At 50.3% G+C, this 18,354-nt stretch overlaps 1 protein-coding gene across 1 annotated transcript in view; it reads right to left on the bottom strand.

Annotated features, from left to right (window-relative positions):
• Positions 1-5,945: 5,945 nt before the first annotated feature.
• HS3ST4 (heparan sulfate-glucosamine 3-sulfotransferase 4) overlaps positions 5,946-18,354 on the bottom strand; it is a 54,296-nt gene continuing 41,887 nt past the window's right edge. The window contains exon 2 of the mRNA XM_085074209.1: positions 5,946-9,541. Within this exon, the coding sequence (XP_084930335.1) occupies positions 8,905-9,541 (637 nt within the window). The 3' untranslated portion in view covers positions 5,946-8,904. The remainder of the gene's footprint in view (positions 9,542-18,354) is intronic.

The raw sequence follows: 18,354 nt of genomic DNA on the forward strand, positions 1-18,354 counted from the left end.
GAATACAGAGAAACTGTATGTGCTGTGTGGACTGAGTCCCAGCAGCTGTGCCCATGGAGAGAGATGGATTTCTTGGTCGTATCGGGAAGGCTTCAGCAGCAGGTGTGTGTCTGGGGGGAGGTGAAATGTGGCAACAGCACTTTATTTGTAGCCCATGGTGTAAATGGCCCCAAGCCTGGCCTAACCAGGCTATCAGGCCATGAGCACCGTCTCCAATCAGGCTGCACTGCACTAGGCCAGCAGCCACATGGCCAGTGTCATCAACAATCTGTGTCTGCACGTGTAACCTCCTGCAAGAAGGTGCAGGTCAGCTTGCTCACTCCACGGTGCAGGAGGAAGAGTGTCCTCTGCCACAGGGTTTGGGGCACCATGGCTGTCAGTCTGTCACGGAGCTCTGGTGTGTGTGCAGCACCCTCAGGAGTGCACAACCAGGGTATGCATGGTCAGGGCTACAGCTTGCATTGCTGTGAGCTCTTGTTTCCTGTGTTTAAAATAATAAGTGAATGCTGCAGTTTTGACAGGACCAAGAGCTGACTGGATGATCTGATAGCTCAGCTGCTGCAAAGAGAGCAAAACAGATGGACAAGCCAGTGGCACATGCTATTCCCTCTGAGTTACATGGAAAGACATTTTCCCTATTAGAATGGGGGTAAACTGCACAACTCTCAGGGCATTAGAAGATTTCCAACATATGCCTCTGGGAGCACTGCCTTAGGTGTGCTTGGTTTTTTTCCTTTCTGAGAGTTGTTCTTACACCGTAAATCTTAGAAATCAACTTTTCCACATAAGTTGTCATATCTGGAAGGAAAACACCAGATTTATGATTTTATTATTAAATCTTGCTAGATGAAAATATTAGTTAAGCTGTTTTTCTATATTACAGAGATGCAGAGATGGCCCTGGACCAAATGGATGAGCCAAGTGCTTACTGCTGCACCTGGTCTCCAGCTTGGGAGCTGCAGCTGTCCGGGAGCTGTGAAGCCCCTCTCAGAGGACTCTCCTCTGCTGTGAACTCTGGCAGATCGTGTGAACTGGAAAATTGTCCAATTGCAGCCTCTTTGCACAGTCCCTAATGAAGTGTCTGGGCAGCCTGATCTCATGTCAAGCAGGGTCGTGCTGGTGCCAGTGCTTGGGACTAAGAAATGGTACAACTGCCTCAGGGGATGCAGTGGTCTTTTAAGAGAAAGCAAACTTCTGAGCAATGAACCTTTGCTAGGCAGTAAATATCTGCTGGACAAACAGGTCAGCCCACAGGGCAGTCAAAACCATCGGTGCTTGGGCAAAGCACTGTAAATCACTTGCCCTGCTCCAAGGAGGTCATCTGCTGTGAGCGGCTTATGTCATCAGCCAGGTCTGAAGTCTTGTTGCTCCAGCAGCACCCACTGTGCCTCTGACCGTGGGACAGGGGGGAGCAGACACTCATAGTGGTGCAAAATTAGACTAAATTAGCATGAATTAACTGTGATGAGACACTTCTTCTCAGGTAAATGTGGAAACTGAGGAAATGAAGCCCTTCTCAATCCTCTAGCACAGCACTGGACTGGGAGAGGTTTCTGATGCAGGCACAGCATCCAGCCCTCCAGTTTCATAAGTCATGTGAATGTAAAGATTACCTGGAAAATGCTGAATTCGTCAAAGGACTTGCTCTCAGCTCCTTATTCTGCTCAGAAAAAAATCCTTCAAGAGGGGAGTGAGGTCACCCCCATGACCTGCCTATTCCTCACTCTTTTCATTAACTGCAACTTACTGTGCAGTAGCTTTCTTAGATCAAGGCAAAACCCTGCTGTTAACTGTCCCTTGCTGAACTAGGGCTGAAACCCAGCCAGGTCCACCTGCTCATCACTGCTGGGTGCTGCACAGGGTTCCCTGGGAGAGGGATGGATGTCAGTCCCTGGGGTGAGGCACTGGAGCACCTGCTGACCTGCCAGTGCTGAGCTGGCAGTCACCATGGAGGCTGGGAGAGCATGGCTTAGCTGGCACCCAACAGGATACTGCTGCTGCCCTGGCAGTGCTGCCAGGTGCACTTACGGCTTCCCAGCTTCTTCTCTTCCCAGGAAGTGTCTCCCTCTGCCACTGCCAGCCTTCATTTCCTCTCTTGCCAGTGAGAGGCTTCAAGCCTGGTGGCTCTGTAGTGCCTGGTGGCTCTGCCATACCTGCTGCTCAGGTGCCTTAGCTGCAGCACCAGCCCTTGCCACACGCTGGCCCCACAGCCTCTCCACAAAAGCTTTGAAGGATTCTTACACTATTAATGGAATATATTTATAACTGTTTATCTTTGTGAGTTGGGTGGAAAATTGCCAGATGTACCGTTTGCCTTCCTTAGACAGACATCTCCTGCATCATCTGGATGAGTGTGCTAAGCGGTGTCACTGCCAGGGAAAACCTCATTGCTCCTTTGTGGTGTGAATGTTTGTGGGATCTGCCTTGGTGACTACACACAGTAACACCCTGGAGGCAAGTCTTTGTATGAGACAGATCTCTGTCCCACACTGCTCTGGATTTAGCCTTGTGGGATCTAAAAGGAGCAGTGGAGCCAGGCTCTCCTCACTGGGGTCTGAGCAGCCAGAGCTGCCGTGGTCAGGCACTGCAGTTGTGGAGACCACAACTCGGGGGGCTCACACTCCTGGTGCCACCCACCATGGCCTTGGAGGCATCAGAAAAATCCCCAGATGAGCCATTTGCCTGCTCTGAGGGATGCTCAAGAGCAGTGAGGGGGACCTTGCTGGGGATAGCCTACCAATAGGAGAGGTGGCTCAGAACCAGCAAATATCCCTTCCAACAGAGAACAAGGCAGAAAGATAAGAATGGCTTGAAAAGAAAGAAATTGCCTCCAAATAAAATGTTTTTCCTCATTTCCCATGATACAGTGAAATTTCTTCATGGGCAGATAGTCAGAGGAGAGTCCATTACATTCCACACTTTTTGCCTTGAAACACAAATAGCTGCATCTCATATAAGTGTTTGTTATGAGGAAAAGCATGTGCCTAGAAAAGTTAGACATTAAACCATTATTTCATGCAGAAAGATATGCTAAAGAGAGAGGATTACTAACTATATTAATTCTGTCTTTCAGCTACCCGTATGTCTCTCTGCATATAATGACTTCAGTCACAAATGGGGTGTTGTAACAAACCCAGTTCTCTCCCTTCTCATTTCCTTGGAGACTGTGCACACAGTGACCCTCCCTCTGAGCCCTGTGGGGGCAATGCGACAGCAGGGGTGAGAGCAGAAATCTGTTAATCTGTATGTAAATCTGGCAGCCTGTGTCCTTGCATGGGGTACATATGGACAAGTGCTGATATCTGGTATTAGTCCTTACATTATAACTAAAAATTTCAAAATATCCCTGTTGGTGGCATAAAGTAATAGTGATGTGACCCTCAAATATTTCTTCCTGTACCAGAAGTTAAAAGAGCATCTGAAAAGGCATCAAAAATTTTCTAATCATATTTTTTCCCAGCAAGTGACTCATAAAGGAGAGTTTCTGAGGTCAGCAAAACGAAAAAAGCCCCAAGCATGGGGCCCCAGTAAAGCTGGGATGTGAAAGATTGTTTAGATGTTTCTGCCTAGGATGTCACAGGCTGTTGGCACAGGGTGGCAATGCCATGGCACGGCAGGGTGTGGGGTCATCAGCACTGGCACTGCAGCAGGGAAGCAGTGGCTGAGGGCAGGGTTATTCCTGCTGACCAATCTGTAGCAGGTCACTGCAGGGTCACAACCTGCCTAGCTAAATAATCCCCATCCTCCTGGGATCGGGTGTAAAGACAAACCCCTGGTCCCACAGCATGAAAGCTGGTGGTGGAGCTCTTGCCTGACACTCTGACTCCTGTGTTTGCTGACACTGGTGCAAGATGCTCCGTGGGGCATGCAGGAATGGGAACAGCAGCAACAGCAGGGCCTGCTACCACCATCTGGTCAGAGCCCATCTTGGGCATAGAGAACCCAAAATGATAGTGTTTGGGTTTTTGAAGGAGTTAGGTGGGGTCAGAAGAACTGCCTGCTTGGATGGCTGGAGGGCAGACCGAGCTCTTGAGCAGCCTGGCTGACAGATTTCCTTGGGAGTCTTGAAGGGCACAGAATTCCTCCAGGAAACTACAGGCCTGTCAGTCTGACCTTGGTGTTGGGGAAGCTTATGGACCTGATCATCTTGAGTGCCATCACACAGCACGTACACAACAACCAAAGGATTAGGCCCAGTTTAGATTGGATATTAGGAAAAAAAATTTCTCCATGGAAAGGGCTGTCTAGTCCTGGCACAGGCTGCTCAGCACAGTGATGAAATCACTATCCCTGAAGGAACTGAAAAACCATGTAGATGTGGCACTTGGGAATATAGATTAGTGGTGGCCTTGGCAGTGCTGGGGGAATGGTTGGACTTAATGGTCTTGGAGACCTTTTCCAACCTAAACAATTCCATGATTCTACTATGCCATGTAGTAAGTAATCCTTATTCAAAGGGCTCTGTTTGAAATTTGGCATCAGCAATACAGAACATGTTGCATCTTTGCTGGTACCTCTTCAATCTGGCTTGCAAGACATCCTGGAGGACATGACCTTGGAGGCAGGCAGCATATCGAACCTGCATAATCTGAGCATCTCTGCATCAGTGGCAGCCTGTTGGGTACAGGGCAGTTAATAAATAATGAGGATGTCAAAGGTGACAGCAGGAAAGGGGGAGCAGGTAGCAGCTTTGCAGTCAGCTCTCTGACAGCCGCTTGGCGACCTTCAATTACGAGGCGTGAGCTGCGTTCGTCCTGGCGCAGTGTCCGGCACGGGGGAGCGGCGATGCGGCACCGGGACAGCCTGCAGCACCGCGCTGGCCGGACAGCTCCCGAGGGCCAGGGCAGCAACGCGCCGCTCCGGCAGCGGGAGGCAGCCGGTTAGAGCAGTGCAGAGGCGCTGGGCAGCAGCTGCCGCACAGCCGCGCTCGCTGGTCTGTGACGGGCTGTGCCAAGGGGGTTAACCCTGCTCCGAGCAGGATGGAGGCGTTGTAAGAGACAGCTGGATCAGCTGAATGTGAGACTTGCTTTCCCGGGGTTTGCGGGAGAATAGTCCACCGGCGCCGGTGCTGTGCCGAGGCACGGGTGCTGCCGGGCAGCTCCTCAGAACACCTGGGGATTCCTGTCCCCAGGTGCTTCCTTCAAGGGTTGAATTCCATCATAGCACAACTCAAAGATTAGGAACCTGAGGTGTAATTGATCTGATGGCTTTTTAAACATCTGGTGAGAGGGGGTTGCTTTCCAAAGAGCAGAATCTACACCAAAATGATCTTGATTTGAATAAGTATTCCATCCTTGTTTGGTAAATATACCCAGTGTTAATGGTGCTTAATGGCGCCTGTAATTGGTGTCTAAAGTTATTTAAAAGTAAATTTACTAGAAAATAATTAGCAATTTTATAGTTCACTACTTCCTAATTTTGTCGATAAAAGTTTTTCTGTGGTTTTTATCAGATGACACAATAGGACCATGCTGTGAAATAACCCTTTTTCAAACAAGCAGGAAATTATGCACACAAAATAAGATAAAAAAATTTCCCTCCTAATTTCTTTGCCTGGCAGCCAGCCCTCTCTCAGCCCTTTCTTTTTATTAGCCACTGATTTATCTTTAATCAGCAGCAAGTGAAATTTCCCAGGCATTGCTCAGGGATTTGTTCTTTGTCACCTTGGGAGGTGCACCCCAAACTGAGAGGTCAGTGAGGGAAGCTCTCCCCCACCCCAGGACCTGCAGGCTGGCCCAGATGGTCCTGGTCCTTGTCCTGGTCCTGGCTGCAGCATGTGCCCTCCCCCGCCGTTCTAGCAGAGGGGGCCATGGCCTGTGGGGCAGGTCACAGCAGCCAGCTGGGCTGGCAGGTGGCAGGTCACAGCCAGCCTTGTTCTGTTTTGGGCTCCTGCTCATGGTGTGTTGGTGCTGCTGGGGGGGCCAAGAGAAATGGAGCCGAGAAACACAGCTGCTACAACAATTTATTGTTCACTGCTGTGGGTTTCAGGGTTCAGTTCAGGACAGTCACATCGTTCAGGTACAGAGACACCGACGGACAGAGACGCATTTGGAAGGCAGTGACAGAGCAGCAGTTTGGGCTCAGAACAGACCATCTCTCCATTTCCAGTCTCTGAACCAGAAAGTACCAGCTTTTCCAGAACAATGAATCACTCAGTCTGTGTATAAAATTAAATATAATTTATGCTTTCCTAATTGAAACCAAATACAAAATTCAATTTCCTGTGTATTCTAATGCTGACATTTGAATAGTTTTCTTTTTAAAAAGTGTTATTAACCTGACTCTCATTTGGTAGGCCAGTCTCTGGCCGGATAGAAAATAATCCCCCCATCCAGTCCCAGCTGCAGTGGGGCACCAACACGGCGCATTTCCAAAGAACAGAACAAAATAACACCAGTCCCCACCCCATCCCAGTCCCCATGCCTCAGCCCACCCCAGGGTGACTGGCATGTCCCTACTCCCTTCTGGCACTACAGTGCTGGTAGCCCTACAGCTGCACCTGGGAAGAGGGTTGGGGGGTGGGAAGGTCCTGTCCCACCATCCTGAAGCAGTTGGTGTCGGTGGAGCAGCACTCAGGGCAGAGGAGCAAGGACTCCTCTCCCAGTGGGCATCCATCAGCTCCTGCCGAGCTGGAGACAGCATCTAATATAAAAAATAAACCTCAGAATAAATGGCAAAAATAACAGAAGTGAATGTGGGGGGCAGGTAGGAGGGGCACAGCGGGCACAGTGTCTTCCCAACCCACTCAGGAGCCATCATCCCCTGGAGCTGAGCCCCTCCGGCAGGCAGCCAGGGCCACCAGTCCCAGCACCTCTGCTCAGTACTGTCAGGGCCACCCCGACACCACACTGGGGTTGTAGCACGCTCGAGACAGGCAGAGATTCCTGGATATCCCTCTGTGGTGAGAGGGACACCAGGCCTGGAGCCTCTTGTCCTCCATTGAGCATCTTGCACCAAATCCAAATTATGCAACAACAGGTTTCATTTAGGACCTGTTCTGATATTTTAATAATGTGTGAAACACTGTAAAATTATTCCTTATATATATACTTCCAATTTTCTTGTAATAATTTGGGAGTTTGTAAGTTTGTGAAAACTGTGCTATGTCAGGAGCTGTTTTAAAATCTGACCAGGCTGATGGGAACTGACGTGACATCAGCAGGGCCTCGCAGTGCCCCTCCAGCATGGGCCATGTAGTAAATTGTCCAAATGGCTTCAGCTCTTCCCATCCAATCCAAGGCACTGGCATCATTTCATAGTGTAATGAATGACATGACAGGCCCTGGAACCCTCAGCAGGGTCAGCTTGTCTCCCAATGCAACAGTGATTTCATCTGGTTAGCTGGAGCTCTAGGGAGTTCTTTCACCTTAATCTGAACTGAGTCCTGGTCCTGCTGCAGCAATCCTGCTCGGCACCTCTGCCGGGGACCTGCCCAATGGGAGAGGGCTCTCGTGGCTACACCACAAGCTGAAGGTATTTTTAGCCCTCATCAGAGCAAAGGGAGCTGCCAGCACTATCAGAGTACCCTCAGAAATCACCATGTGAGGGACTGTTTCAGCAGCTCTGCATTTCACCTTTGTTTCCTCTCTGCCTGGTTTCCCCCAGCAGTGGAGGTGGAGCTGTGCACTTGTGTGAAAGCACTGCTCCTGTTCTCTGCTGGGCCCAGCAAACAGCTCTCATGACACTGGAAGATTGGGTGGGGATATAGATTTGTTCTACAATTTCTACCAGGATTTGCAAATTTGGGTGACTTGGCTGTTCCCATTAGAAAGCACAGGTTTTGTGCGCTCAGCAGTGCTTGCCCTGGGAATTAATTACTCCTTTGTAAATTTGAAGTAAGATGAAGGCTACTTCCCTGTTCTGCAACCCCAGCTGTCCACAGCAAGCAGCAGGAATTGCATTTTCAAGGTGGAAATGAATGGCAGTGCCAGGGGTCCTGACTGTCAGACCCCCATGCTGGGGTTGTCCCCAGGCCTCCACCCTGCAGCCACCCCCGTGGTCCTCACCAGCAACACCTGGCTCCAAACCATGGAGAGGGCATGGCACAGCCTGGCCAGGAGGTGCTGCATGGACGTGTGGAATCACACTGTGCCTTGGCAGCCTGGCTGGGCAGTGGGAGCCTGGCTCACTCCTGGGAAGCCTGGGAATGTCGTTTCAGCTTCCAGGAGGGTGGGGACCTGAGGGGACCCCAATTCTGGTCTCACTGAGCATCTCAGCAAAGAAGGAACAACCCTCTTCCAACAGTGGAGGTGCACCCGTCAGTCGGAGGAGAATTCAGGCCAGGCATCTGTGGCACTTGGTAAATTCTAGTTTTAGTGCAACAAGTAATTGAAATGTCTGGTGCAAATGAAGTTCCTGTACATAGTTCCTTTGCAGCATAACTGGCTTTATTCCTTTCACACACAAAGACCAGTGTGCGAGTGCACATGGCCTGAATTTACCAGACCTGATGCTGCTGTTTGGGCAAAACTAAAGTGCAGGGCAGGAGAAATCAAATCTATGGGTTTGTCCCAGTGCTGGGTTTTCGGAGTCCACCAGCCCACCCAGCTCACCGTGGCAGGAGGTCTGGTCCTGCCTGCCTGGCTGCAAGGGGAACACCAGCAGCGAAACGTGGACACAAAGCACCCCATCACCCTGAGGAGCTCTGCTTCCTCTGCCTCCTCCTCCTCCTCCTCCCACCCATCCCTGACCCCCAGCATCACTGTGGGTAGAACCTAAGTGCAGCCCAAGGTGACAGGCCACTGCAGTTCCAGAACTGGACATGTGGGACAACTTCTGCCGCAGCTCTGACAACACAAGAGCCTGTTAACACAGGGCTGAGCCTCTGACTCCAAGTGAGTTTTGGGTCTCAAATCATGATTCACATCCCAAAACCAAAAAAGACTTTTTCCTGATTTTGTGGTTCTACTTATCACTTTCTTCCTGCTCCCACTGGAAATCTTGGCCTGTCATTTGGTAAAACATGACATTGAAGGGTTTGTAAAACTTCCTCAGTCTGTGGATGACATCTGGGTCTATTTTGGGGTGAGTTCGACCCTTGGACTTGCCCAAACACCGGGGAGCACTGCTGTCCTCTGGTTTCTTCAGACAGGGAAACCCCTTGGTTTTATTAAAATAAAAATGCTTTTCTGTCACAATCCTCTTGAGGCCTAAGAAGTCCTGGACCTTGGCCATTTCCCCAGCTGGGTCAGTGATGAGCCTCTCACCACTGACAAACAGGATCTGGGAGAGGGGGAAGTACTGCAGCCAGTTTTCCAAGTGCAGGGCATAAATCCCAATGCGGATAGCACTCCAGGAGGCGTCAATCAGCCCCAGAGTCCGGTTCTTGAAGGCCAGCACCTCAAAGGTGGGGATCTCTGGCTTCTTGGAGAGAGTCTGTGTATAGTCTGAGATGGCCCGGGTGACCGGGTTCCGCACCACCACGATCAGCTTTGCGTCCTTGGCCATGGAGTGAATGCGCCTGGGGGCCTCATTGGTCACAAAGTAGCTGGGGGTCTTCTCCATGGTGATCTGTCCTTCCAGTGTCTTGGGCATCACATTCCTGCGCAGAAGCAGAGGAGGTGGTTAGCGAGGGGCCAGACGGGGGGGTGAGCACACCATGCAGGTGTTGGTGGGACATGCAGGAGGGGGGATGATGTCACTCCTGTGTGACCCCCAGACCCGAGTATTTCTGGCTTTGTTTCTTCTCAGCCCCTGGCCATGGTGGGCATCTAAAATGTAAAGTCAGCCTTGGTGACACATTATGCAGATAATTTGCCATAGGCATATGTAGACCAAAGCTAATTGACACTAAACCTGCACAATACCTGACTGTTCAGAAGCCATCTGCTCCCATTTGCTCAATTAAGCCTATTCACTCCAGAGCCGTGTATGGAGCAGCGCAGTTCGGATTACACAAGACCTTTTTGTTATGATGACATGCTTTTAAATGTCTCAGCTAATAAAACTTAATACAGAATAAGATCCCTTGCTTCTAGTACAATAATTAAATTTATTTACTATCTTGTGTGTGAGAAAGAATGGCTTTTCTTTTATCTCTAATTCACATGCTCTGTCAATAATTAATTGCTACTGGGTTTTGAGCTTCCTGTGCAAGCACTTTTATTAGCCAAAAGGAATTTGCCTACTGGATAAATTAGCATGTAGCAAGATTTTCCTGGATAGCATATTACCATATTGTAAAATGAAACTGCAGTGAGATAGCAGTTATATCTAAGAAAATGAAGAGGTAAATGCTTGTCCCAGTGCCACCAGTTAAGCATTATCATAGCCAGCCAGAGAGTATTAAGTGATCACAGAATCACTGAGTAAGCTGAGTTGGAAGGGACCACAAGATGTCCCCTGAAGAGCATTGCAGCCTTGTTCACACCTGTTGTGCTGCTTGGGTGGCAAAGGGGAAGCTGTGCCACAGCCAGGCACCTGCCTGCTGCCCACGCCCACCTGTGCAATGTCCTGGCTGTGGACAGCCCCAGCCCTGCCAGAGTGCCGAGGAGGAGGAGCAGGGTCACAGCTCCTGGGAAGCACTCACAGCACTGGGCAGGTCTCCTGTGGCAGACATGGAAGATGGTGATGCCCACGGTCTTGCAGGATTATCTCTTTGTATTGTAACTATCTTTAGTACAAACATATGGTGAGGAAATAATGTGAATAGGCTGGAGATGGCTCTGTGAGAGCACCTTGAGCAGCAACAGCCGCAGTGATGCTGACGTCAAACTGCTGGGCCCCAGGAAGACCCATTTCAGGAATCACACAGCTGAAGCCTGGAGCAGCTGATAGGCACAGCCCGCTAGATGTGCCTGTCAGTGTCACCTCGCATTTGTGATTGCTATAGGCATCAACTGGCTTTAATGCCCCTGTAATTTGTGTATTCACTGCTGCTGCCATCGAGCCTACCAGGCTTGTTCGAGCCTACCTGCTGAGGGGCTGCTGGGGGTGGTGAGTGGTCTCCTACCAAGGCAAGAGTGAGGGGGGGTTTGGTGCTGCCATAGGGCTGCCAGCGTCCTCAGCATTTTGGGTGAAAAGGCTGGTGGTTCCTGTGGCTGCCCCTCTCCTGCTGCAGAACCTTTCCTGCTGCAGAACCTTTCCTGCTGCAGTCTCTGTTTGAGTACCAGCAATGGGGTCTGTGGGGCTGCAGGACTTCAGCTCCCAGTCTCAGGGCCAGCATGCTGGTGGCCAGGCTCTATAGGAAGCCCATCCTTCTGGTATCAGGTCCTGCTGGAGCTGCCTTACCAATGGCAAGGTGCCTGCAGTCCCATCTTCTGCCCAGAGCACTCTGGTGCTTCACCCATGCCTCACATCAGACACTTGAGTAGCAGTGACATGAAGGGAGCAAGGATTAGTCAGAACAATGCATCTTGAAGTATTTTTTCCTTTAAGAAAAGCCTGAACAAATTAAGGGGGATGTGAGCACTTGGGGACTGCAGACACAGCAGAATTACAGACCAGCTTCCCTGGGGAATCTAGCACCCGGATTTAACAGCCCTGTGGGAAGGAAGCAGCTTTTATGGCTATGCACATCACAGCAAGCCCCATGGTACGATCAGAGATGAGCCCTTGGATGCCCACTGCTGTACTACAAGGCGGGGCTACCACCAGCAGCACTGCTCTGTGCCCACTCTCACAGCCCAGGGGGATCAGCTGGCAGTGGAGGATCGGAAGCGATCCACCTCCAGCAAGGACAAGAGCCATGATAGTGTCCATTCCCCAGAGTAGCACCAGATGCCCCATGGCATTTGGTTTGGTTTGTACAAAACAAACACACGGGGGGTTTATAGTAGAAACATGAACAAACTATTAATTACAACTGCACCTTCAGATGATGTTACCACAATAAACAGAAGCCAAGAAATTGCAGAGCTAATAATCTGGAAGTGTTGCCATGTTTAAGGACTGTGCTTAAATCCATGCACAATAAAGACAAATGGATGGATGGGCTGGCCCTGAGGAAAGAAAATGGGGAAGCAGTGATCAAGAAAAAGAGGAAGAGAAGCAGATTCAGCTTTTGCTGAACAGTTTTAAGGATAAAGTGCAAGCCACAGTGCGTCCTTGAGACACTGGCCCTGCAGAGCCTGGAATGTTTGTGGCTCTGGGATGTACATACAGAAAGGCTTTACCCCAAACTCTGCTGTGTTTCAGAGTCCCTTCCCATGTGGTGCCCTGCTGGGGCAGTCGCCAAGCCTACACTGTGCAGGAGAAGGAGGCTTAAGCTGCAGCCCTAGGGTCAAGTGCCCTGCATGCAGCTGGTGGCACGCGATAACTGCTGCCAAACAGAGTGTGGCACATGGCACTGCCGGCTCCTGGGAATAACAAGGGGGTTAAAGCTGGAGCAACCGAGCCTCTGGCATGGCAGGAATGCTCCTCAGAGCAGTTAACCTTCACAGAGCTGCTGCCATGTGCTCTGCCCTAATTGTGTGTGTGCTGGCGGAATGCTAACCAGCTCTGTGTGTGCAGGCAGAGCGACGCTCCGCATTGCTCTCCTGTGGTGGCTGATGCAGAGCACTTTGCAGCATGGGGCACATAGGCTTTGGAATACACTTCAGCTTTCCTTGCAGTGTTTGTGTACCTTTAGAGGCCAGGCTGGTTGCTGAAGAGGCAGAGCCACGCTGTGACTGCACCTGACATGCCTCCACAGGGCAGTGCAGGAGGCGAAGTATTGGCATGGGATATGTCTACTCACAGCTCTGCCACTGGTGTCTCCCGACCTTCACCTCTTCTCTCTCCATCACTGCTCACTTGAAAAAGGGAAGCAATGAAAACAAGCCACTGGCAGGAGCTCCACTGAGGCATGAACAAACACTATGCTCCCTTCCAGGATGGGTGTCATCCCCTTGTGCTTGTTGGTGCAGAATCATTACACTGTGCAATGCCAAAACTAAACTACCATGCTTGTCTTGGGCCCAGGAATTACTTCGTGCTCCAAGCAGATGATCCAGTATGTATTATTGAGTACTTGCTTAGGCTTTTGATATTTCTCTCCTTTCCTGCTCATTCCCCAGTGCTGTGCCCAGAGGCTGAGGAGGGCCAGGCTGCTCTGCACACTCCCAGCACCCCTGAGCCACACAAGGGCTTGCTGCCATCACTCCTTCAGGTTTCTGCTCTGTGCCTGGAAGGACCTCACTGTGTGCGGCAGGGAAGACAGCTGGCTCCCGCCTGCCCTGGCTCAGAGCAGAGGCCAGCTCTAAGCCCTCATTGGGAAAATGTGCTGCAGTAATTGTTCTTAACTGCTGGCTTCAAACAAGCTCTTTATTTTCAAAGGATACATTTTATAAATTTGCGAATTTGCATGTTGCCAAAATCCCCTTGTGGTTTATTTAAATCCAGATTATCTTGTTTATTCCTTCAGTCACAGCTGTCATTTATCTCTGTGTAGGCAGCTCGTTCACGATGTTGCAGGTTTCCTGCAAGCCCACTCAAAAGGAGTCTTTGTTAACTGTATTTTCATGTTCTCAACAAGAGAAAAAAGTTCATAGCAACTCCCAGGGCTAGGAGAATCGCAGAGGAGGACGTGGATTTGCATGGCTGCCATGAAAAGAGGAAATGGCCAGGTGCTCAAAGTGTCACCTGCCTGCAGAGCTCCCCTCTGCTGCTCCTTGGGGTGGAGCAAACAGCTGCTTTTGTCTTCTGAAAAGACAAACATGGATCCTTTTTCTTTTTATTATTAACACATTCCAGTATAATTGCTTGAGCTGTCAGCTGTGACCTGCCAGTAATTCAGCAGGCGTGGGACTTTCAAGGGGAGAGTGGCATTGCAACTGAGCCTGCAGTACGCATTAAAAGCAGAACCCATTTGCTATAAGCCCCCGAGTCAAATCTCTTGTTGAATTTGTTCAAACATAAATTTACAGCTAAATTTACATAGGTTTAATGTTTTATAATCTTTTCAGTCTGTGAATCTATATTCAAGAGTGAGTGCATTAGCTCAGAAATATTGTGCTTAACGCTGAAAATAATTTTAATCTCTCTAAAGTCCAATCCTTTGCACATCACTAAACCTCAGAAGCCAATCCCTTCTAATAGGAGACACAAAACTTGCATCTGTCGCTGCCTAATAGATTCACACTGCTCTAATTCAAACGGCTTACATATGTCTGTTAAAAAGCACTAAAGGCAAATTGTAAAGCCCTTTGAGAAAAGAGGGTGCCAGTTCAGACTGGGGGCCAAAGGAACACAAACCATCCCCAGGAGACTCACTGAGACTCACTCACTCATTCCTAATAATTAGGAATCTGGTGGCTGGGAGAAGGGGATGAACCACCCTTTTCTATGACTTCTCTGTGGCTTTTGTAGGATTTCTAACCCCAAATTAGTGGCTGCCTGTACTGTTGGTTTCCCTCTCCAAGACCAGGAGCTTTTCCTTCTTCCTGGAGTTTCCAAAGCCATTCACTGTCCATGCAGAACACTCTTGTGAGGGGCAGTTTGGGGTTGCAAGGACACCTCCTTGCTTTGTGCCAGCCATGTCCCTGCTGAGTTTCTCTCCAGTGTCCCCCAGGCCGTGCAGGATGTGGGATCCCAGGAAGCTATAGCTGGAGTGGGGGCAGCCCCAGATCCCAGTGCAGCCAGGGAATAAGATGCATCTGGGCCTTGGGAACGTCTCAGGGCTCCTCAGCAGGGCCAGCCATGCTCCCATTGCTGCCACGGCTGCTTGGAGTCGTCCAGTTCATCTGTCTGTCTGCAACATCGGCCGGATGGAGTGCCGTCCCGGGTTGCCATACCAACGCAGGTGCTAACGCATGTTGACTAACCGCAAGCTGATCAGATCAGAGAATGGCAGCTTGGAGTTGCCATGGCAACTGAGATGCCAAATTGGAAATGGTGTCAATAGCAAAGGTATCCGAGAGGCAGCAAGCGTGCACTGGCGACAGTGCTTGGTGGGGGCTGTGGACACCCCAGTGGGTATCTACCTACACAGGCTGCCCATGGCTCCTGCTCCTGGGCTGGTGGGACAGCTCAGGGCACCCCACAGCAGCTTGGCTGCATCCCAGCTGCCACCTCCAGGACCACCATTTCATGGGGCACAGTTCTCCTGCTCTCTCGTTCCCTGTCCTCCTCGTTTGCTGTCCTGGCAGCCATGGCGAGGGGTCAGTGCTGTTCATTGCAGCAATACCCAAAGGACTTGGCTCCGCAGCCCAGAGGCCCAGGGCACACATCTGGCAGGAGGATGCCACCCAGGAGCACCATTTGAGCCACGCTCCCAGACACTGCGGAAAAGGCCTTTGGAGCACAGTCTATTTCTAACGTGATTTTTCATCACCTTGCTTAGTCTAGAGTCCAACAATCACAATGAAAGGGCTTCTGTGTCTCTACAAAATGCAAAATCTTTAACAGCTCATTGGCATGTGCTTAAGTTGGCCTGGATAAGAAGTTACTCCTGAGAACCTGCTATTGATTCTGTCAGGGATTCAAAGGTTTTATAGGCATCGCTCAAGATCTCTTTAGTACTTGTACCTTCTTAATGGCTCTCATCACCAATAGAACTGGAAACATCCCCCAGCATCCTGGGAAGCAGCTGTCTCTGTGCCAGGAGTTGGAGCCACACTGCTGTCCAGGAGTGTGGCTACCCTCCAGGCAGCCAGGCAAGCCTCCCTGGAACCCTGAGGGGACATCCCTTTCCTGCCTACTCCTTTTAGGAGGTGGGGCAGATACCAGGGCTAGGGAAGGGCGGGGTGGGGGGATGGACGACACGACAAATTGCACCTAGGAAGGCTCCTCTCCTCCTACCACTATGCAACAAAATCAGTGGGCAGGTGGCTGAGTAGCAGACAAAAATATAAATATGCTCTGATTTCACTGGGACCATCTGGCTCAGGCATGATAGGTGGGTAGGAATGCTATAATCATGGAGCAGAGTACTAAGCTGATCCATTAAAATATTTTAGCAGAAGCAACTATGGAACCTGTATTAATCCAACAATGCTTTGTGAACAGACATCACAAGGTTAGATCCATTCAGCTGCAATTAAAACCAACCCTCACTGATCAGGCTGGCTGGGAGAGCTGCTGCGGTATTGTGTTCCCCAAGACTCTCGTGAGTATAGACTGTTGATACTTGCACCATGTAATCTGAAATTATGATCTTAATGCTAAATCTTGCTTTCTTCTGTTCTTTCCTCAAGTGGATCTCCTCTGGGACATGGCTGCTGCCTTGTGCCAAAATCCCTTGCCTGTCTGAGTGCACAGCTCTCACACAAATTGGATAGGCTCAGGTTAATGCTGTGGGGTTCCCGATGGGGACTGCCCTTCCCCACTGCCCTCCTCGGCAGCAGCTGCAGGATGTACAGTGCCATGCCGGCTCCTGCACTTGGGGAGCTCCTGGCACGGCTAGGAGCACTTGGTACATCGCACACCTCCCCAAGTGTTACAAACAGCCCTCAGCACCACTTGGCTTTGGCTGTGCAAAGGAACCTCAGCTCTGTGGACGGAGATGTGTATTTAGTGTGACATTGTTTAACCAGGGATAAATTTGGCCCAATCTCTGCAATTTTAGTGCAAGATTCATTGTTGGTCAACAGTCAGCCACAAAACAGGTCTTGAAAAAGGCTGGAAATGCCTATTTCTAACCCCTGTGCTGCCAAACTTACTTTGACCAAGCCTCACTACCATTCTCTACAGAAGTGCTGTGATAGTATTCACCAGGAATCTCTTAGTGTTGTCTCCCAGATTTAATTACTATATTAGTCACAGTTATAGCAAAGCAGCCCTAGTCTGAGCCTCTCACACGGCACTGGAAGGAGGACTCATATGCAGGCAGTGGTGAGTCCTGCCTCCTCTTACTGAGGATGGTCAAGTCAAGGTCATCTGCTCCCAGTCCAGGTTTCCCTTCAACACAGGAGTTCAAGTCCCCTCAGTTCACTCAGTTTCCACTGTTTTTTGCCATTCTGGCAATGGGGCAGAGTTACATGAAATGCCAATGCACACACAATCTCTGCTTGCAGGACAGAAATCCCCTCCAAAATGTGTAGTCAAGTGCACCTTGTTGGCAGCAGTCATCACACACCTTCCTTGCCCACTCCTTTGGATTCTCGATCTGGGACCTCAATGCCAGCATGCAGCAGGACAAGCCTCCATCACCAGCCGTGTTCCTCCTGCCCCAAGCAGATCAACAGGAGCCCACATGGACAGCTGTGCAGGAGTGCTCCCACCCTGGAGTGCTCCCACCCAGCTCGGCCTTGACGGTTGCTAAGTGATGCCTGTGGAAATTTCAAGACTGTCAATAATAGATGCTGTTGGTATTGCAGGCTGTGGTTCCTGGAACAGCCAGTTGGATGTGGGAAAGCTACAGCTGAAGGAGAAAGCTCTGTGCACACTGTGCAGCTGACACCTTAACACTGATCAGACTCAACTGGGTGGTTCAAACCACTCCAGTTTCCCAAAGAGGGGATGGGCCCTTCCCAAAGAAGGCCAGGAAAATAGAATATTAAAATATAGTGGTTCATAGCTGCATATCCTGATGAATCCTTTTTAATCTTCTGGAAAATTTAATTCTACCGGGAAAAACACCCTGGCAATAATGGCTGCCTAAGTGAAAGCACCACGGCTGTATCATACTAAAAGCTTTTCAGGGAAAAGAGTAAATAAATTCCATTCTTCAGATGTATCTGGATGTTATCCTAACGCAGTGCCAGAGTAATAGGTAAGCCATCAACAGCTAAAAGGCTGGGAATTGTTATGGAGGAGCGATACTGCCGAATAGGCTGAAAACAGCAGTAATTGTTCACATCCTGCACTGAGTTTCAGCACTGCTGGCAGCTGAGGATGGAAAAGGGATTCCTGCCCTCCTGCCAGAGGGACTGGCATGAAAAGGCTAAACACAAAACCACCATCAACACTGCCACAGGAGCCCCAGGCTGGTCAGAGGTGATGGCCAGGAGCATGACCCCTCTGTGCCTTCACACCTGCAGTTACCTGTTCCTCTTCCAGGTGTCCATGAGATGTGTCCATGCAAGGCATCAGTGCTGTGAGCAGAGCAGCTGAAGGGGCAGGTGGGGAGGTGACGAGCCCTCAGCAGATGCTGGAGGTAGCAAAAACAGTTCCAAATCCCTCCACAGAGATACTGAGTTCCCAATTGCATTAACCTCTCAGCTGCCCAAAGCACAATATCCCACTGTTTCACCTACAGTGGACCAGCATTTTCATCCAGCCGCTGGAGCCCAGCAGATGCCCCAGGCAGAGCCCCAGCGCTCCCCTCGCTATTGCAGGCAGCAATGCACACCACTGCCCTGGCCTCTTCTCTGCCTCCTCACCATGCAAGTGGGAACCACCCCAGTCCCAGCATCAGACAAGTCCTGCGGTGACCAAGGCATATCCCAAAGCAACTGCCAAGAACTGCACAGATCCGGGACTCCTCCATTCCCACCC

Source organism: Lichenostomus cassidix, chromosome 14, assembly GCF_008360975.1.
Source record: "Lichenostomus cassidix isolate B80296 chromosome 14, HeHo_3.0, whole genome shotgun sequence".
In the NCBI taxonomy this organism is placed as follows: domain Eukaryota; kingdom Metazoa; phylum Chordata; class Aves; order Passeriformes; family Meliphagidae; genus Lichenostomus; species Lichenostomus cassidix.